We start from the raw sequence: 21,513 nt of genomic DNA on the forward strand, positions 1-21,513 counted from the left end.
CTGTGATGTTTGGCAAGTAATTCCTCTGAATTACTTAACTGGCTGGGAAAGTTGTGTCTAGTGCTGTCCTCTGTTGCACATTTTTCTGCTAAAATTCTGCTTATGGACATCTGAAATGAGCCATTTTTAGAGCTGCACTGAATCACTTGGAGCCATAAAATGTTTCTGAACTATCGGAAAAAAAAAAAAAAAGGCAAAAAGAGAAAACAAAAAACAACCCAGGGAATCTCTTAAGTATAATGCTAGAAATACACTATAAGTCATTACTAGTGGAATGTAAACAACTGGAAATTTTAAAATTTATGTAAATGAAAAATATCCAAGTTCATAACCCAGCATCCTACACTGTTGAAAACACAATATATGTGACCAGTTCTATTGCTAGTTTGCTATTTTAAAAATTATTATTATTATTATTATTATTATCTAAGACTATGTTTCTCAAGCTGCCTGATGAAGGAAAAAAACTTCCTTTGGCATAACAACTTCCTTCAAACATAAAGATAAGTTATCTAAATTCTTTATCCAGGAAAACATTTGATAAACTGCTAGCATTGTTACAACAACTAATTACTTCTGTAACATTATGGTTATATAAATTCTTTTTACCATGAGACACTTTTCATGAGAATAGATTGTCCAGACAAACATGTCCACCATAGTTTATTTTTTAGGGGGTACTGTAGACATCCCATATCACCTGAGACCTTTATTATGAAAGCCACACATAAATACACAAAAAAAGATCTCCAGTATAAGTCTTGTTCAAGGATTTTTTTGTCTCCCTCTGTCAAATGTCTCATGTAGAAGAATGATAATGGTTTCAATAAATAAAACAGTAACTTATGATACAATGAAGGTATCCAAGCTATTCATTGCTGTGTGTATATACACACATACACACATCAGCATCTTTGTACCCTTCTTTGGGCATTTGAATGACAGTGGGTTAATCCTTTGAGGTTTTACTCCCTTGTAAACAGAACTGTTTCTTCTGCTTGTAAACAGACATTTTTTAAAGCAGCATGCAACTACTGAATGAAAATAAGCTAATCTACATGAGGAAGAACTACAGTGCCAGTTTTTATTTTAGGCATTAAGCTAGCAGACATCCTCCAGCCAGACATAAAAACCTTTTTGTTATATATTGATCTAAATTCCATGCAAATAGTTAATGTAGTGCATGTTGTTAATAGCATATTCCTAATTGCCTCTTTATTAAAGATGAAAAATGAGCTATAATATGAATTTATAGAATTTATTTCAAGTAAATAGGATACCATGTTCTTCTGCAAGAATATTTGTTGCCAAAGATGTAATCATTAAAAAAACAAGGTTTCATATGTTAAAGATGGAGAAAATATGAGTATTTACAATCACTTATGTTTAAAAGCACTCCTAAGTTCTGTGTGCTTTATTTTATACTTCCATCGAGAACTGTACATTCTTTCCTTTAAACTTCTGCTTCTAGACATTTTACTGTGGCCTCAGGCTTAGTTTTACACTCTTCTACCTTATTTCCATTATTCTGTGTTTCCTTCTCAGGTGTTTGGTCATTTGATTTTGTCTCTTTGAGAGCAGTAGTTACAACTGTTTCTTTTTGCTGCTTCTTGTTTAAAAATGGTAAGGTTTTCTTGTACCTTTAAAGAGAAAAAAAGATAGTAAAGCAGAAATACTGGCATAGTTTGGTAGTATCACTCAAACAGCTAGAATTAAATTACCATACTCAAGGAGAAGTCTCTCAGAGGATTGTGGCATGCTAGATCATTGTACTTTTTCCAGCAGTGTGCTTTCTAAAGAAATATTTTGGCATTTTTTTAAAAAACAGACAGGGCATATCCAGGATTTGTGGTACACAATGATAAAGCTATCTGGGCCAGGGTGTGAGAACTGCACACTTTTTAATAGCATTTAATAATGCACCATGTTGAAGGTCTTTAAATTTGACAAATGAGTTCAACTTTTTTTTTTCTGAGCAAAATCATAGTGCAATAATAAAAACTTTAACCTTGAGTGTGACATAGAAAAAAAAAGAATTATAAAACTGGTTTATGTATGAACTGATGCACATTTCAGTGTTTTTATTTTGACACACTTGGAAATGTTTCACACTAGGCATGATTGACCAATTAAAAGCAGGCAATATTTTTTTGTGTTCCTTTTCTAAAGCAGGGAATGGCAACAACAAACTTATCTGCATAAAAACAGGGTTTAAGATTTTTTAAATTTGTGCAACACTATTATGTCATCATCACAACTTCTCTGTTCCTTAGTATATATTTTAAATATTCAGTGATTGCACTCTAGGAGTTAATTCACTCCAAGAGAAGAAAAAAAAAAGGCAACTTACTTTTTGATATAACAGACTGCTAGAACAACAGAAATAATGAAGAAGATGATTGCCAGTACAAGAAGTGCAGTGGGGATACCTGGAGATAAAAGTGATACAAGCACAGGGTTTTTATTTATGTACTTAAAGCTGATGTCCTGAAGGCTTAAGAACAAAAATCTGGATTCTTCTAAAACCAGCCTCTTATAAGAGTACATACACATGAACTGAATAATAGAATATTAGGAAGATCAAAAGGTGAGTTACTCCTGCTCATTTCCTTCAGGATAGCCTAAAACTGGTGTTTAGGCCACCCCTGACAGATATTTGTCTAATCTGCTCATTGGAGGGTTTTTACAACCTGCTTGGAGAAGACATTCTTGTTATTAACTATCCTTACAGTTAGCATGCCTTTTCTCAGGTTTGGTCTGTTTCTCCACTGCTGTGTATTAGGATTGCTTACTCACACCTCGTATCTTGAGAGCAATTCTCCTTCAAACTTTCTTGGCTTCTTTTGGTTTTAAGAGCCTGGTGAGTTTTCCATTACACTGAGAGTGTTTGCCAAGATTTTTTCTGAATTTTTTTTACCTCAAATCATATAAACCAGAAAGAGCTTACACAATTTCACATTAAATTTATCATAAAGTATAAAATCAGATATTAGTTGTTCTTAAAAACTATTTTAAAATCCTCTGCTGTATAAGCCTTGCTCTGCAAAACCAAAACACTCCTATTCTACCTCCAGGTTCAGCTATATCAAAATGGATGGTGGAGCAGCAAACAAAAATAGCAGTGAACAGTTTGACTACTGACTTCTACATAAATAGCTGTTTTCATCAAATAACTACCACATAAGGCCTTTACCTCCAAAAACAACAGCATCATTCTTAAAGGCCAGGTGGGGAGTGAGCTTGGGAGAGTAGGTGAGGGAGTGCTCCTCTGGCACTGCTGTGGTGGTGGGCCCCTCTGTTGGTGAGAGCGTTTCAGTTACGCACACCACACGAAATCTCTTTCTCAGCAATTGTCCTGCCTCAGTCACTGTCTCAGCAGACACTGCTGTGATGTTCTCAGTCAAATCAGAGGCTGAATATGCAGTTAAATCTCTTGATGCAGTTGATAAAGGAGGTGTAGTTGGGTCTGGTTGACAGGAATTAATCTGGACATCTGCAGCAGGGAAAAATACATAAAAGTTGTGTTGGATGCCAGTTTTGTACTTACTGCACACACATTTATTGAAATTGTTCCTGTCTTTCCCTTCTGGAAATTTTTATTTTTTTGTTCATAAAAGCTTTACCCAAACCAGGCAAATATATCCTATTTCAAGTATGTGGTTACAACCTAGATTTTACAGCTTTTATCATTACTCACATAGTTACACACTCCTTTGAGCAACCATGGTACTCATTTTATGATTCCAAACCAATGACTCTATCCCTCATGAAAACTACTCAGAGTACTATTGCACTTAAAACCCAACAGTATAACTTCCCACAGAGCAGGGAGCAGCTTAACTGCAGATCCAATATGCAAAAATATTTCAATTATATTATATATATGTTCAAAATATACGCATGTACTGTTGATACTTGGAAAATTAACTTGATTTCCTGTAAAAAAATGTAGCCCATAAAAGTTCCAAATAAATCAGGCACCAATGTGAGATAATAAAAAAAAAATGATTGTAAGTGGGGAGGAGAAGATGGGAAGTAAAAAACCAGGTTTGAAGAAAAATAAGTAATTTCTAGAAATTAAATAAATTAATAGAAGTGGATGCTGTCTATATAAAAATGTAGGTGCAAGTGAAGTTTTATATGGAATTGGAAGAGCTGAGCTCTGAATCAGGCTCCTGTCAAAATGTGAAAATTCTACTTTGCTAGTGAAATTCTATATTATGTAAAGCTATAAAAATTTCACTCAAGTAATATCCATGTTAACATAAATAACAGGGAAAAGAGGTATGTGCTGTTTGCCAAGTGGATCCCCATGGGGAGCCTGATGACGCAGTCACCTTTACAGAATGAAATGCCAAAGGGCAGGGGCTTGACACTTTTTCCACTATGGTTTTTCAAGAGCTTTTGGCAAGTTTTTTGGCACAAGAAAATTGACAAAATGAGCTTCTGACAAATATTTTGGAATGGAAAGAGATGCCTAGAACAGGCAAAAGTTTGGAAATTAAGATAAAGGACTGCAGCATTATCCCAATGTGAAATATACATTAAATGGTTTTCTAACCATTGAGCAAGCTTAACTTTCTTCACACACTCTTACAGTATATATGTATTTATTTTCTTTTAAATAAAGCAAAACAAAGCAAATAATTTGGAGTTACTTGCTGCCTCTGTAACATTACCCAATCTACCCAACACTTTCAATGCAGGATAACACATTTCATGCTGTGAATCACCATGTGCCTTAGGCCTTCTCTCTACACCTTTATCCTCAGTCTCTTTGGAGCCTCCACTTTTCACAGGATCTCAGGTCCTTACATCTTTGCATTTCCATCTTTCTCCTGCTTTCCAACCCTTGTTCACACAGTGTTCCTGAAAACTTCCAGGATTTTTATATATCCTCTTGCTCTTGTTATCTAAAACTCACAGGCAAAGTCTAGGAACGGATTATAAATAATGAAATGATCCTTTATTTGGGTACTTATTGGGATATTTGTTATGTAATAACCACAGATACGAGACACAAGTAGGAACACAACATCTTTAGTTACTTATTTTTAGTTAATACCACAGAAGCCATTAGGAAACAATATTGATCTCTTGTGCTAAGATCTAACTTAGACCAAGGTCTACTGTTGGACTTCAGTCTGTAAATAGCCAGTGAGGGGAAGGGCAGGTCTTTTCACACCTAGGGTGATGCAAATGAAAAAGAGATGTTGGATTTTATTGATTAGGAATCTAATTAATTTTATGGTCTCTTGGCAGCTCTGGCTTATAATTTAATTTGACTTAATGGACAGACCTCCCTTTATAAAAAAAAATTTCCAATTTTCCTGAAGTACCCCACTCAGCGTTTTTGCAAGAGTAGACACACCACACACAGATACCCTGGTTAAAGATTCAATCACTGTCTTTTAAATTATCATGCCCAAATAATCAAAACATATTAAAAGCATTGTGTCAACATTATGTAATGGTAAAAACAACTCTTCCTCAAGAGCTTTAATGGCAGCACCACATTATTAATTGGGATTAACTGTATTTACCTTTTGCATTTCTTGGAAGTTTCTGAGCTAAGGACAGCTTGACCATGTTTAAGACTGGGGGAAAGGGTCAACAAATTATAGGAATTACTCACTTTTATGATTTTTTTCATGCAGATTTAAAAAATCTAATATAATCCAAAACACAGACAATGCAGTTGTTATGCTTATATACCTGAGGAATTGAAGCAGTAGAGATGAAATTTTTGTTCCTTGCCAGCATTCCATTGTGCTATTCCAGTTTTTCCCTGACCACATTTCTGGTTGGATGTTATCCGAGGAATAACAGCAAATCCTTCTTTCACCCATCCAAAGCTACAACAAAAAGGATCAGTGCTTTTAGTATGAGATTTGTCACCAGCCTCAACTGTGTGTGAAGGTGCTCACTAAAGGTAGTGGGCCACTAACTGATGGCACCTACTTGCATGTTTCAAAGCCATGTTTCAAAGCCTCTTCCACTTGTATTTTACTTGCCAGCTCTAGGTTGAATTGATTACATCCATGACTTGCTTCTGAGAAATTCACTTTCTGATCAAGATAAAGTCCTATACCCTTTATCCTGCAAGGTGAATTAATGGAACCTGTAATTAAGCCATAAAATAGTCAAGGTTAGTATTTGAATATAAACATTTATTCCTCATAAAGAATTTAAGATCAACTGAATTGAACATTTTTTAAAGTTTCTAGCTTGAGGATAGCAGAAAACTAATCTCTAGTATAAAAGACATTTTAAAAATAGAATATATTTTTTAAACACAGTAGTCTGAGATTTCAAGTGGTTTGACAGTCATTAGACTAGATATAGCCCTTTTTCTTTCTTTTCTTTTTAAAAATAAATTAAAGCTAGCTGTTACACCAAGGCATTCATACTGTTATTACACCCTTGTTATTGAGATAGTAAGGTATATAACAGAAAAGGAGATATGCATTTCTCATGGAATTAATATACCAATAAGAAAATAAAAAATATTTTATCATTTCTGATATTCCTTATTCCTCTTAAACTCTTTTTTCTTTTTTTCCTAGCTTTGCATGATGCTTCCATCCCCCAGCCATTGTCAAGTGTTCTATTTACTGTGTTTGGCAGGGAGCAGGAAAAGAGGAGACAGGCCAGGTGAATTTAACACTTTTCCAGGCAGTTCATCCAGCTTTTTAATTAGCCACAGCTGGCACACTTTTCGTGACACCTGCACCAGCAAGTGCCAAGCTCAGGTTACACCTGCTCTTCTTTCTCATCTGTGTTAAGGGCATAGGACAAAGTTCAGGATTTGGCACAAATAAGGAAAAAGGGTATTGCTATTTTGCTTTCTTATTTTAGTGGGAGCATTTACTGGGAAAAAAAAGATTCTTTTGGAGTCACATGAAACATGAAAGCCCCGTCAAATGAAACATTTCAGCATTTCATTACAGACATGCCAGATAACCACCAGCCACAGGTGTTACTTCCTTGCTCAATGTTTGTCAGACTGTACTCACTAGATGTGTACACTAATGTGTGTTTCATAAAATCTGTGCTTCTGAGTACAGGCAGTCCATGAACTCTCAAGGCAGGATGAAGTGATGCTTGCAAATCCACCCCACGACTTCTTAACAAGACAAATTAAGCTGAATTTTATGAATGAAAACATAGAACTGGCAGCTAAGCTACTCTTGTGATGAGAAGGGGATAAAGGTCACTAAGCTTGTGTGGAGTGCTAAGAAACCAGACAGTCTTTTAGCTCCTGTTCCCTCTGGATGTAGTGGGGCTGGAAATGGCTTTTGGAAAATGATGCCTCTCTGCTGTCCTTACATTTAGTTTAAATATTTAGAAGAGCAATCTTTGAATCAGGTGGCTTTATCTCAGCAGAGAGGGAAAGCCACTGAAGCCTTGAGGAGTCCCCTCAGACAAACTGTGGCTGCATCCAGCCCTGAGCTGAACATAAATCAAGCCCAGGCACATTGCAGGGGGATGCAGAGAAGCCCTGGTGCTCAATGAAGGTGTGTGTGCTGTTAGCAAGGACTTCAAGTCTACCTTCTTCAGTCTATTATTTTTCTACTACTTCAGATTTGAGCCAACCCAACTTTTAAAAACGTAATGTTGAGAAAGGAAGCTTCTAAATGACCAACTTCACAAATTTCAAATAAAGCTGGGCAGTTAACTGAAAGGAATTTAATGAAATCTTAGAAAATTACATAGATACTTGTGAACTGCTACGCTCATAAGCCATTCAATTACAGGACAAATATTGTCACATGTGTATTGCAGGATAGATACACAGCATATTACAGAAATTCATTGCCAGAAACTTAGGTTGCAAATTATAAGAAAAGTGACTCTAGGTTATGAACCAAAGTTGTGTCTTAAAATTCGCTAGGCCTTTTACAACAAAACACTGATTTATTGATACATTTTGTAAAAGTTATGAATTTCACACTGTGAAGAAGGAATCCAAAAAGAGAACAGTAGCCTCCTCAAGTCTCTTCATAGCTCATTAAATAACCTCTGTACTCTGTTCTAAAGATGACTGAGTTTGTACAGAAGGCAGACTAATCCTTTAGAAGTACATTATCCTTTTTGGTCCATGAGCTGAACATAGCTGTACTTTAAGCTCTGCTCTATTTAGGTAACCTAGTACTGGCACATTCTGCTCAGTATTTTGGTCTTGGGATAAAAATTTAGTTTACTGAAATAAGTGAGAAGACCTAGACGGAAGAATCTCACAGCAAGACAAAGCTGCCATGGAACAGGAAGAAAATTGTTCAGTTTTTCTAACTGTGGATGTTGGCCTTGATGTGCATTAGTTCCCTTTTTATTTTTTTTTTTGGGGGGGGAGCTGTTGTTTTTCTCTTTGCCTTGTCTCTAACCTTCAGCCTGATTTATTAGAGTTCCCCTTGGCTGCTGGTGTCAGGGAGCAGCAAGCATGAGGCTGCTCCACAAGGAAGGGGGCCAGGAGCAGAGGGTGACAGGCACAGCCCTACAGCAGCACCACAGTGGGGATGGTGGCAGGTTTCATTGCCACCCAGAGAGCAAGACAAGGAGTCAGACATCCAGAAAGTCCCTTTGGGAACAGCAGGAGATGGTTCTACACATGCCTGAAGTCTGTCCTGGAGACAAGGTTACCTACAGCCTAAATCCAGAGCCCATATGTGAAGCCCAGACAGCAAATCACTACAGGAGGGGACAGGACATGCCACAAAACAGGAGGGTATAGGACATGCCACAAAACAGCTCCAAGGCACAGCTGGAGATCAGCCCTGAGCTCAACTGGAGCTCTTGGAGCCATGAGGGTGCATGAGAAGGTGTCCCAAGGAAGGGTACTTCCTCAAGCTCTCATTTTCCCCATTGTACAGTGTTGGTTTTGCTGGAGGACACCACTGTTGTTAGGTACTCCAGTCCTGTGGAATTTCAACAGGAGTTGAGCATCTAATTCATTCAGTCCAGAAGTCTTTCAGTAGGTGAGAAAATCAATTGACTGCAATTACTGAACATGTTTTTTAACATAAATAGAACAAGCATTAAATCCTTGAAAAAAACAGCAAAGCATCTGGAGGCTTCTGGTGTGCATTAAGCTTCTGCAGATATCCCAGCATCTACTGCAGTAAGGGTGGATTCTGTCAAGTTAATAATGGAATTTGAAAGAGAACTGGTGTCATGTTTTGCTCTGGTATTTAAAATGATACAAAGTAAAGTTACATTTCAATAGATCTGAGCTTAATCCTAAATACCATACCAGATCTTTAAAATAAGCAGTTTTGTGGCATTTAGATTCAAAGGGGCTTCAGCATTTTCAACAAGTGAATTAGATCAACAATGAAAGTTTCCCTATATCCCAGTTTTTGTTGCACTGTATTCTCAAAACCCTGTGGCTTCCTCTGCCAGAAACACATTTACACACACTCCTTCCCCACATTTTTGTTTGTAAATCCAGCTACTTTTTTCAAGACTTTAAAAAGTGGAACTTTACATACCTGTTACAAAGTAATTTTGAGCCAGGAATGTCATAACCCAGATGAAAGACACTGCTGAGGTAACTCCAAGATAATTTGCCATTGCCACCAGCTTGGAAAACTCAGAAAAGTAGGAAATTCAAGGTAGTTTGTCTCCTGTGCTAAGGAAAGTTAAGGTATTGGATGCTGTCAGATGATGAGATGACTTCTGGAAAGCAACTCCAGCTGTCACTGCAGTGCTTCATAGAAGGAATGGCAGAGGCAGCGTGGTGGCTGTCCCACTGCAGGGCGAGGTCACGGAGCGGAAATCCCTCATCACCCTTTCCACTGGCTTTCATGTGGGACTGCTGGAAAATGTCACTGCTGCTGATTCACAAGCACGGCTGAGGAAGGGAGATAAGGCTGTTACACTGCTAAGTCAGTAAACACTTTGAAAGAAGGTTTTCTTTTGCTGTTTTTTCCTGTTTTACTGATGAACAGATCATTATTCATGTTGTCTATTCATCTGGTAAATAAAACAAATTCTTTCATATCACAATATGCCACACAAGATTTTTCTTTTTTATTGGAACTGGATGGGCATCCATTCCCCATTGTCCTATTTGTCTTGATGGAGTAGTTTTACTTTTTTTTTTCCTTAGAGTTCCAATGCAAAGTAGTTCCCATAGCACAGAGGTAATATGAAACTTATTTTTTAAGAGATTTGCAGATACACTACTGTAAATGGGATTCCTTTTGAGACCATAGGTACAGAGATTGCAGCCAATGCTATCACTGCTGCCTTTTGTAACATTCCAACAAACAGTGATTCCCTTGGATTGATTCAAAACACAGATGGTCCTCACAGCTAATTTAAAAAACTTTCAAGAAGTCTTAGCAGATTTTTTTTCAGAGGTTCCAATAAACACAGAGCAGGAATGGAGTTCAAGGGATGGGCTAATTCCTTTAGTGTCAGTCATGTCTGCTGTATCGATGTTATTCCTGACAGACGTTTGTCTAACCTGCTCTCAAAGATTTCCAGTGACACATGCCTAACATTTCTTCTAATGCTCTTGTTCAGTGCCTCACTGTTCTTTACAGTTCAAAGGTGTTCCCTACACTAACTTGACTTAGCTATTCCCTGTACAAACCTATCACTTCTTTTCCTGCTGGCAATGGACATGGAAGATAGTTGCAAAACATAAGGGAGTAAACTGTTTTATGTTTTTAAAGAGTTATGCCTCTGCTCCCAGTTTTCTTTCAGCTAAGAAACCCCTGCTGCCTCACTCCCTTGCTCCATGTGATACCTTGCCAATGTCAAGACTAATTAATAAATTGCTTTACCTGCTTTACAGTTCAGAATTGTGTCAGTCTTTTTGTTTTTGCAACAGTATGATTTTCTTACATGATGTTCAACTTGTGATTCAGCAAACTTTTAGATGTCCAGTATCTCCAGGCTGTTTTCAGAGTCCTATAAACACAAGTGTAACAGTGTAAAGCTACCACTTTAAACTGTGGTTTGCATTTAGAAAGTCCCCAGTCAATATATGGGATAGCATTAACTTTTAATGGGGCATAGGCACATCTCCTGCAGCAGCATCTAACAGGTTATTAGATGGTGCTCTGTAACATAGACAGGGCCCGAAGAGAATGCTGGGGGGCAGTGAGATGAGATCATGTCTCCATTAGCAATGATGAAATGAAAATTAGGTTGTGCTTGGGTTGTGGTTTGGAACTGAATTTGGTAAAACTCAATGAGATCTTTAGACCATGTTCTAGCTCCAATTTCTGTTCCCTCCCTTATATTGTGCTGTACTCACCTGCTTCTACAAAGCCATGGCAAAGTCAGATACTGTAATCAGACTTAGCTTTCACTTGAAGAAGGCTGTAAGAGGATTCACTGGCATTTACAAGGTAGAAGCAGAACCTAATTATTAGTTATTCTGTAGCTCTCATGGACTATAGACTGTGGCTGTAAAATACTGAGAATATTAAACTAAATCTTTCCATTGAAAACACTTACCTTGAACTGCTCAGTATTTCCTACCATGAAAACTAATAAATAGCTGGGTTTCTGACATTTTAAAATTGCAGGCTACTTGTCCTGCCAGATCTTAACATTTTGTACCATATCAAAGTTGACAAAGTTCCTTTAGTCAAACTCTTGATGTTTAGTAGGATTTTTAGCTGAAAAAATGAGATAAAAACCATTGCAACACCAAACAATACGAGGTCCTTCACAAGGTCTTCCAGATTAGGAGAGCAAGAACAGAATTTTAGAATGACGAAGCAAGACTGAAATAACTTGGGTTGTTGTGTGTTTCTTCCTTTTTATAGTTCAGCTGCTCCAAACCTGCGTGGAAGATCACTTATCTGGACTGTAACAGTACAAAAGGTCTTTAACCTTTTGGTGTGTCTTCATAATCAGTGTGGTAAAAAAAAGCAGACCTATGCTGAATGATTAATTAGTCTTTGACCTAAATACTTATTGTAACCTATATGAAAATTCCCGACATTTTATGTCAGCATGTTTTAAAACACTGATGAGGATGGCTAAACAGAAAAATTTTGATAAAGCAGAACACATGTAACTGTTCTCTACAATAATTTCAAAAGGAGCCTTGAAACCTGAACAACAGTAGAGGAAACAAAAAAATTGTTCATTTAGAAAATACAAATATCAGGGTCTGTCCATGGAAACAGTAATTCTTTTCCAGGTTGTTGATGTCCCAGAGTTTGTCCCCGGGGGGACCATCAGAGACTCAGAACTTTAGGATTGACTCCTACCCCCTGTCAGGCAAGTCTGCTCCCCACTAGACTTCCCAGGCCTCCCAAGTCCACCAAGCAAATAAAGACACCTGACCTTTCACCCAGAATCCTTGGGTTACAATTTCCCTTGGGGCTCCCATGTTCAGCCTCCTCTGGGACACGTGGCCTCCCTCTGAAGCAGGAGTTAAACTCTCCCCAGGATATTTCAGCTTTCTCTCTCAGCTGGTTTCTAGGGCATGGCAGGGATGATGGTCCTGCTTCCAAACACTTTCTCCATTTACACAGGACTTCGTTCTCCTCTTCTGTACCATTTTCCTGAAGAACTGGAAGACTAAGAGCAAGATCCTCGGAACATGTAACAGTGTAGACAAGGCAGGACTTATTTCATGAGGGCACAGCCATCAATATGCAGACAGAGCACCCCAAATCTTTAAGGTAAAAACACAGAGGACTTTGAAACCATAATTTTATTTCAAAACTCAAGTATGTGATACTATACAGTACAATACCAGCACACTTGTGCAAAATCTTACAATATTACAAATTTAAATATGATACACAAAAATAGTGCCCTTTTGAAATTCCTTTTGCTAGAAACATTTGTGCTGTGCAGGAGAAACCATAAATGTGTCTTGTTAAAGCATAAAAATAAATATTGCACCTCAAGAAAACTATTTCAGTGTTAATAGCATAAATAATAGGTCTGTTTCTTGTTATCTGATGTGATCTTGGAACACAGAAGAGGTTGTTCGGCTTTTTTTTCCAGATGAAGCAAACTAATATCCAACAGATAAAATTATAGAATAGTTTTTGAGCTTAATCTAAACAAAAGGTGTTTAATTAAGTAACTGAAAAATATAAGCAAAGCTATTTAGTGTGCTGTTAGTCATTGTGGTTTGTTATTTTTAGTGGACAGTTTGTTCAAAGTAGTTATAAAAAGAACTTTTTTTAAAGTAAACTTTATCTTCATTTTTGCACCCCCATTAAAATCTGTTGCCTCTTTCAGTTCATTTGTGGCTAAATTATACTTACCTCAGACATGCAAGTAGTTCAGCTCAAATTAGTACAACTACTTATGGGAATTATCCCTTTGCACTAATTCCACAAAAAGCCAGTGGGCTGAATTTTGAGAGGATGGAGACCTCATTCACCCCCTGACCAAAAAGACCTTTTCACATGCTTAACACTAAGCAACTAGAGAGTCCTGTTGATATCAACAACTTCCCATGTGTATTTAAAATAAGTTGTTGGACTCACAACAGTGCAGATGTAAATAAAACCAAATTAATTCAATTACAGGCACTGTTAATTATTTTTCTTCAGGACAGCCCAACATTTTCACAACCACATAAATATGTGCCATAATTTTTGGCATAGAAAAATCTGAATAGTTAGGAGAATTTACTTTCAATTTTATTGCCTTATTAAGTTACCAATGTTATTTGTAAAGAATATTAAATTAAAGAAGTTGATTTTAATAAAGTATTTAAGAAACAGCTGACAAGTTTCTTCAAATACTGAAAGTACATGAAAGGTCACAGTAGTTCTTCACAGTCAGAAATTCTAACTGAACCAGATTCCAAGTAATTTGCAAGAAACCTTCTCCTTATTCTTTACCAATTGCAATTTTAGACCAAATCACACTTCCCCGTTATCCTTTTTGAACTTCCTTAAGCACACTACTCCTCAATATATATACTTTAAATAAAAAAAAGCTTCTAATTGTTTATAGACTCCCTTCCCCACCCTTCAAAAATGTGGTAGTGGTCTGCTTTTTTTTTTTCTTCCCCTATGTAAATATCTTCTAAGAAACACATGGCCAACAAAAATTCACCAGCAGGATATTTGTTATTAGTGCCAGGTATGTGAACTAAATTTCTGACTGAGTTAGAAACCTATTTGCTTTGACAGTTAGCTTAAAGTTCAGTGTTTCCACCAAAAGAAGACAGGACAATATTGACTGTATCAGAACTGAAATTACAGTACGTCATAACACTCTTATCCTTCTGATGGAAAACAGACCCATTTCTCAACCAGAAAATGCCAGGAGGATGCAGGACAGGAGTGCAATTGAGGGTCACACTGGATTTGCCATTGTGGCCATAGCTATGGAGAGACAAACATGGTTCACCTTCCCTCAGAAGTGGTGCTCAGCAGGTACAAATGGCACACCTCCACTGACACACATTTTGGTCTCAGCCCTAGGTGCTGGGTTTTGTACAGGTAATGCCTTCACCATTTTCAAATTGCTTGTCAAAAAAATTCAGGCTTTCATATTCTTGTGTAAGAAGTCACAACTCCCAAATAGGCAGAACTGGCAAAAAAATGAGTTCAGCTTTGGAAGTATATCAGATCAGTTTTGGTCTTGGCATCAGATTCTGAAGATTAACTACTGAAAACACGCAGTGAGCTCTCCTAAGGCCTCACTGCTACCATGGCCTGATTGATGCTGGCACTGGTTGGGTTCTGGCTGCTCTCAGAGCCCTGTTCCTGCTGCAGATCTCCAAGAATGCCTATTCCAGTGTTAGCAGGAGGGCAGAGTCCACTTGGTGTGGTCACTTCCATACAGAGGTTTGAAGGGATTTGTTTTCTTCAATCAAGAATTGAAGATTGCTTCCCATGTCCAAGACTGCAGTGTTTTGGGCTTGGGTAGCACATGGACCCTTCCAGGCAGCTACCACTTTTGGCTGTAACCAGTACTGACTCTGAGTGGCATACATTCATTTTTGGAAACTTTTATATAGCAGAAGTTTCCAGGCTTATTGGATGATATCAGCTGTGCCACCTAGACCCCATTTTAGGTTCTGTTGAGTATCCCATTTAAAAAAAAGTGGTGGTCCCATTCTTAAAACAAATCATAAAACACATTTATGCATGTACTTAGCATTCCATTTAAATATTCATATAGATAATTCCTCTTATAAAATGACTTTAGCAGCAAGGCATTTGGTCTTAGAATATAATTATATTCTCCCATGGAAGTGCTTCTATTTCTACCCAATAGTCATGAATAAGGAAATTAATTAGCCTCTTAAAACCCCAAGGACTTAAATGCATTTAGTTCTTCAACAATCAACAGTAAATTCAGGAAATGCAAAGTAAAGCATTAACAGCAAATGCGGGTGGGTTTTATGATGGTCTTCAAAATGTCAATGTCCTGTGCAAATCATTCTTTTAAATGTCTTGCAGGTTGCTGATTACTGCCACAACCTTACCATGATTCAACACTACTTTATTTCTACGAGTCCTTGACAATAAGAGGACAGACAGGATTATTGATCAGATTGGCATCTTAGCAAGGAATGCTGACCATGGATCCCAAACCTGGAGGTGTAGAGTAACTCACTTGCCTAAGGGATCAGTGGAACAGCCACAGGGATGACTAAGCACTACCTTTAAACACGGTGCTCTACTACACAAACTTGCTCAGGGACCACAAGGGCGTGGCTGTCCCTCTGTTATTCCGTGTGTTGCTGCTGTCGGAATCCTGAGTTCCACCAGGAATACTGCTGGGTCGCAGAGCAGCTGGCCTTCCCTTCAGGTGCCTCTGACTTTTCATCACAGGAGTTGTAGGAATGGTAGATTCCCAACACCACAGCAAAAATGACTATTGCAGCCACCACAAGCCACACCACATTCCAGTGTTTGCACAGTTTGGGGTACAGGATATATAAATAATTAACGATGACTTCAAGTCTGCTGTAAAATGAAAAGAAAACTATTATATATTAATCAAATGCAATATTTTTATCTTGAGCTTTTCAGTTTGGAAGGTGCCATAGGTGGCACCATCTTTTTTCTTTATACAAACACCTTGTCAGAGAAGAATCAAATTGCAGAGTTCTTTTATGGAGAGCTGTACACTCATATATTTCAACTCCAACTATTCCATATGAGTAATACTTGTGAGACAGCTGGAGATTGTAAACTTGACTCCTATTTCTCCCACCTGTCAGCTGGCAAATCTCAGAGCTTGGTATCATGCAAAATTCTGCACCGTTCATACCTTGATCAACTAAATTAAACACTGGAATATGTGGTAAACATTTCTTTCCAAAAGTGTAGTGACTAATGAGGTGGTTGCCCTCTGAAGGCAGCTGAAATCTCACATCAACAGATGTTTATAGCTATAATGGTTATGGAATGGAAATGAAGTCTTCTGGATTAGGTAAGGATCCCTGCCTTAACCTGGGATTGGACATAGTACTGGCTTTGGCCAGCATTCAATGTCTCTGTAATGTACAGACAGAGAGCACTGGGTGCCGATGGATGCAGAGTCACTCCAGTGACAGGAATGACACACGGCACCAGTTCATGCTCCTGAATTACAACCTTTAAAAGGCAGTACATATTCACAGAGGGATACATTTTGGCATCTAAGGAACTTTTATGGACCATTCTTTTACCTCAAATCAGAACCAAACCCCACCAAGATGAAGCATCTTGATGTCAACATACAGCTTTAACTAAAATATCAAAATCAAAAGTTTTGTGTTTTGCACCTATCTTGTGTTAGAATATTACTTTCTGTGGAAATACTGTTATTTCAATATGCTTCCCCAGGAGGAAAACATGGCACATGGACAGGATAAAACACTTGCTTGGGTACCACACGTAGAAAAAAGTGGCATCTTTTGTATGGACATATTATACCACTGTCTCACCTGCTTTTCAGATTTTTTATCTCATCTTCATTTTCACTTTCTTCATGTTCCTCATGACTTTCTTTGGGTGTCTCTTCATCTTCTTCCTTCAGTTCCTGAAGTTCTTTGGCCTTCTTCAAGGCTTCCTGATATCTTTATCAAATAAAACATTTCTTTCTTAGTGTAGGATATATAAGCATGATCTTATTTAATGAAAAATTAGCTTTATGTTTTGTTACATGTAATAAAACACAAGTAGAAGTGTTGCAGCACCTGAATAAGAGTAAAAATTAGCTGAAGACCATGAATAAGGCACACAGACAGCCACTCTTCCTGAACAAAGGATTATATTAGAGCTGATACCAAATTTATCACTTTGAACAAAAAAAGAGGTTGTTCTCCACAGAGAACAATTTCTGTCTATTGTAAAGGAGCCAGTAAACATTTCTCTATAGCTCTCCATTACTTTGAATATCCTCTAGATACTTCTTTTTTTCCTGGAGAATAAATGCAATTCAGTGCTAAAGTCAGATGGCATGCTGGATTCTGCAGGAGAGGATCAAAATTTGTCTCACTCTTCACATAATGCAAAGTTCTTTGCTTGACATTCAGAAACAGATCCCAAAGTTTTAAATTGCCCCAAAACACGCTCTGTGAAATATTTTGTGAGACCAACAACATAACTACTGCATTTAAAATTAAATTTTAAAAACACACATCCTCATCTGGTAGCACATATTTACAGATTTAGTTCACAAAAAATATTCCCACCCCTTGTTATATGCTTCCTCTTCTATCTTGGCCTTAGTTTCAGGACTGATCTCTTCCAACCCACTCTGTGTCAGCACAGAAGTTGAGGTTTCACAGTCAGGTTCTCCATTTGACTTCCCACTGCCAAGACAAAAGAAGCAGACAGATAAAGAATAACATCAGGGAAATGTGTTGTATTTGGAGTATGCTGCAATTTTGTGAGTCATGATTTGTCTTTTTTAATGTACATCAGAGAAATGAAGTGTCTTTCAAAAGAAAAAAAATGGAACACCAAGAAAAATATTCATTTCAGGATGTTGTGATTTATGAACAGTAATATTATGTTTCTAAGGTAAGAAAACTATCATTTTTATTCTTCTTTAAAAAAGAAAAGAGCCTTTCTTACCTGGCTCATCCATGACATTTATTTGCTATTCATGAAAACATTTCCCTCAACTTTCTAAAACTCATCTTAGAAATTGTAACCTGTCACATAAGAGGAACATAACAGAAGTAATGTCAAATACTAATTCAACAAAACATTGTTTTTATTTGCCTTCTAAGTATTCTCCTGTGTTGACTTTCTAGAACTTTTCTCAAGTAAAAGTTTGGAGCATTTAGCCTGAAGATAAGCTGTTTTATGTTGCTGTCTTCCTGCAGTGCTCTCCTGTTATTTATTTTATCTGGGACAGAGAGTTTAAGTGATTGAGACATAGCAGATCTATCAAAGTCAAGGTTTAATAAGCTCAACAATGGATCCCATTTCACCTTCTGGAATCTCACCCTCTTCGCCTTCTATTCCTGGCACTAAAATAGTTCAACCTGATAGACACAATCTGTGGGCAATGGATTTTCTCTCAAGTCATATTAACAATAAACATTATTTTCACTTGGACTTTAAACAAACCATGAGTATAAGCTTGAAGTGCTTAAACACACAAAACTGTGCTGGTCTGGGTAATTCTACACTACTAGACCAGCTGGCCCATGCACACACACTTAGGCTCAAACTTGAATTTCAAGTTCTGCCTCTGTAACTTGGTAACATGATTTGTTTTCCTAGGTGTGAAATATTGATAAGGATTTTTTGGTTGTTGCATTTTCTCACAGAATTTCTGCACAATTTCAAAGGATGGTCTAGATCTTGCAGAGTTTTTTTGAATAGTAGCAGCCAGTGCTGTAGTTTCCCATTTTTGTTTTCTTGGTTGTTGCATACTTACATTCTTACTGAAGCACAAGGTAAAACAAGGACATAAATTTGTCCTGCCTCAGCACTAATCTAAAATACATGAAATTCAATATTTTGTAGTCATGTACATGTTGAAAGCTTTTAATTTGTCTGTTTAAAGCATTCTAACAAGTAGTAGGAATATCACAGTATTTCAAAATATGATTCTTGAAATTATCATTTAGTATTACCATTTAATAGTTACTGAGATGACCTAGACAAAACTCACTTTTCTAGAAGTGCTGGCAGAGCAGGAGTAGATGTTAGGTTGCTCCTTCCATTACTGGGTGATTCAGACTGTAAGTAAAACACAGTAATAAATGTTATATTCATTAATTAGTTAACATTCATGACTAAATAATTAAATACCAATTAAAATTCATTAATTAATTTCAAATGAGTGTTCAATAAAATAACAAAGGCAGTGTGCTGCTCAGTTTTCCTTCCCATATTCATAAGCAAAGTATCTTTAATGTGGTGCTTCCACATTGCTCCAATTAACCAGTGCAAACAATGGACTTGCACACTAAGAATTTTCTCTGACATTTCCTTCTACCGTGTTTATTTTTCCCCAGAAAATGTTCTCCTTCATATACTGATCACTGAACAGTAAAATTATTCTCTTGCTCCTCTCCTATTATCCTAAGAAGATGCATTTATTAGCTGAGATTTTAATGGGAAATTTTAAACAAAAATAATTCATAATAAACCATGGCAAACAAACAGACCTGGTTCCTGAAGCAATTGACTCTGAGTACCTAATCAATAAATTGCACAAACAGGTGCTTTTCTTACAAGTAAAATAGATAAATAGATTTAGCTTCTCATCAAAACCCTCATTTAAATAACCCTATATTTTAACAGAAAACTCCATAACTTGAATGTTATTGTCCCATCTTAGCTCATCTCTGAACAGTATGTCTTGCAGGTTTTCTCCAAAGCATTTGTATGGATTTATTATGCTCAGATTAGAGTTTCATTTAATTTATTAAAGTTTTACAAAAAAAAATTCAACATAGAGGCTGATGGCCCCACTGATCCAGATCATCACAGAACCTCTGAATTGCTACCACATACATTTCTGTACATTAATTACATTTATTGCTGTTCAGTGGACTTTGGGACACAGTCCAGCTGTGTTCTGTGGTTTCTGGTTGAAATTTCTTTTCTACAGTGTACAGCTATTTTCATTATTTCTTTCCTGTGTGTTACTTCAGATTAAAAGGCAAATTTCCTCATCAATGTCCAGTGCCAGTGAATCATCAGCCTGCCCTCTTCAGTTCTTCCCAAAGGGATCATTCATGGAAGTAGATTGCAATATCCCCTTACACAATAGGAATTACCTCTGTCCATCCCCTTCAGGATGGAGTCAAAACAAGTTAAATCAATGAAAAACCTGTCATTCTACAGTAACTGTGGCTTGCCCCTATGCAAAAATAGTTTAGACAAAAACTGGTGACTTTAAAATGTGAGTTTTACTTACCAGGGATGGCATTGAAGGTATAGGTGAAGCTGTTGGTGACTGACCAGGAATGTTCAAGGAGTTAAATTTAGGAACAACTGCAACACTGACTCTCCTTCGAGGCATATTCTGGGAGAAACAACAATTATTTTTTCTACCGTACAGCAAGACAGAACGAAGAACAATTCTGTGGGTTAATTTGTGGGGCAAAGATGTAGGTCAGTGTCTCCTTTGGGAAAAGGAGAGATGGGAGCAAAAGTAAAATAAAAGGTCATGGTTTTCCCCAGAAATTCATCTTGTACTACCTGGTATGGTAAGTGCTTAATGTGAAATGAGGTGTGGCACAGAGATGCTGCTCTTTTCCCTCCATGCTGAAAGCCCAGTGTAAATCACACACCAGAAATGTTCTGAGTTTATATTGTCAGCTCTTATCATAGGCCTTTATCTTTGATAAGCAGATGCAAAATGATACTGGGGAAAGTGCCAGTGTCACAATGACTGGAAATAATGAAGTCACACATAAAACTCTTATCTTGCTAGGTCCCTATTATGATATACTGTACCCACTACGATCTATTAATTACATGTAAACATATTAATTATATGTTAGATAGCATCATGCAACACTGCATATATTTCCCAAAGACCATAAAAATTCTTTCTTATGACAACCACCTGCTAATTGTAACAATATATTCTAGCTCAAGTACAGATTATGTAAATTTTTTCTGCCATTTGGTAAGTAGCCAAATGCTTCATCTTGTAGCATCTATGTAAAATCTATGCTTGCAGCTAAGTAAAACATCAAAACACTTATAGCATCCAACAGCTTTGTTTTAGTGCATATCCAAACACTTCTAAGATTCTGCTCTTTAGACAACTCTACAGGTAAGCAGTGAATACAGCTTTAGTGAATATTTAGGAGTCACTCCATGATTCTGATTCTAGACCATACCTATTAATTAATGACAGTTTTATTTCATGTACTCCTGAAAAACTACTCTGGGAATGCCACAGTAGGCAGTCCATTCTAGTGTTTGGATTCTTTTTCTCTTTGTCTTTATTATTTGGACTCATCCCCATTAAATTTAGTCTTTTTTTGAGACCTCTGCTTCAACCTATGGGGTTCTCATTCTGAAATCCCATCTTGCCCTCTGCATGCTCTGTGCTGTAATTCCTTATACCCAACACTCAGAGGTGGCAGGAATAAACCAA

General features: G+C 37.2%; 2 protein-coding genes across 12 annotated transcripts in view; both read right to left on the reverse strand.

Moving 5' to 3' along the window:
* Positions 1–645: 645 nt before the first annotated feature.
* On the reverse strand, positions 646–12,526 carry LYVE1 (lymphatic vessel endothelial hyaluronan receptor 1). Its single transcript, XM_071427986.1, has 7 exons — positions 10,791–12,526; positions 9,489–9,850; positions 5,962–6,121; positions 5,716–5,855; positions 3,194–3,493; positions 2,351–2,429; positions 646–1,640 (listed from the first exon to the last, which is right to left on the reverse strand). Exons 2-7 carry the CDS (start codon positions 9,568–9,570, stop codon positions 1,454–1,456), a joined length of 948 nt encoding a protein of 315 aa, XP_071284087.1. The 5' UTR covers positions 9,571–9,850; positions 10,791–12,526; the 3' UTR covers positions 646–1,453.
* Positions 12,527–12,664: 138 nt separating this feature from the next.
* The window catches only part of IRAG1 (inositol 1,4,5-triphosphate receptor associated 1), a 73,332-nt gene continuing 64,483 nt past the window's right edge, over positions 12,665–21,513 (reverse strand). For 10 of the 11 annotated variants that reach the window (XM_071427976.1, XM_071427979.1, XM_071427981.1 and 7 more), the window contains 5 exons: positions 20,320–20,427; positions 19,066–19,133; positions 17,630–17,749; positions 16,880–17,011; positions 12,665–15,914 (listed from right to left, as the gene is read on the reverse strand). In XM_071427976.1, coding sequence (XP_071284077.1) covers positions 15,674–15,914; positions 16,880–17,011; positions 17,630–17,749; positions 19,066–19,133; positions 20,320–20,427 — 669 coding nt within the window. In that variant the 3' untranslated portion in view covers positions 12,665–15,673. The remainder of the gene's footprint in view (positions 15,915–16,879; positions 17,012–17,629; positions 17,750–19,065; positions 19,134–20,319; positions 20,428–21,513) is intronic. The other variant, XM_071427984.1, reaches the window with a different exon arrangement.

The sequence above is a fragment of the Agelaius tricolor genome, unplaced genomic scaffold, assembly GCF_023055355.1.
Source record: "Agelaius tricolor isolate 1412-34295 unplaced genomic scaffold, bAgeTri1.0.p SCAF_5, whole genome shotgun sequence".
NCBI lineage: Eukaryota > Metazoa > Chordata > Aves > Passeriformes > Icteridae > Agelaius > Agelaius tricolor.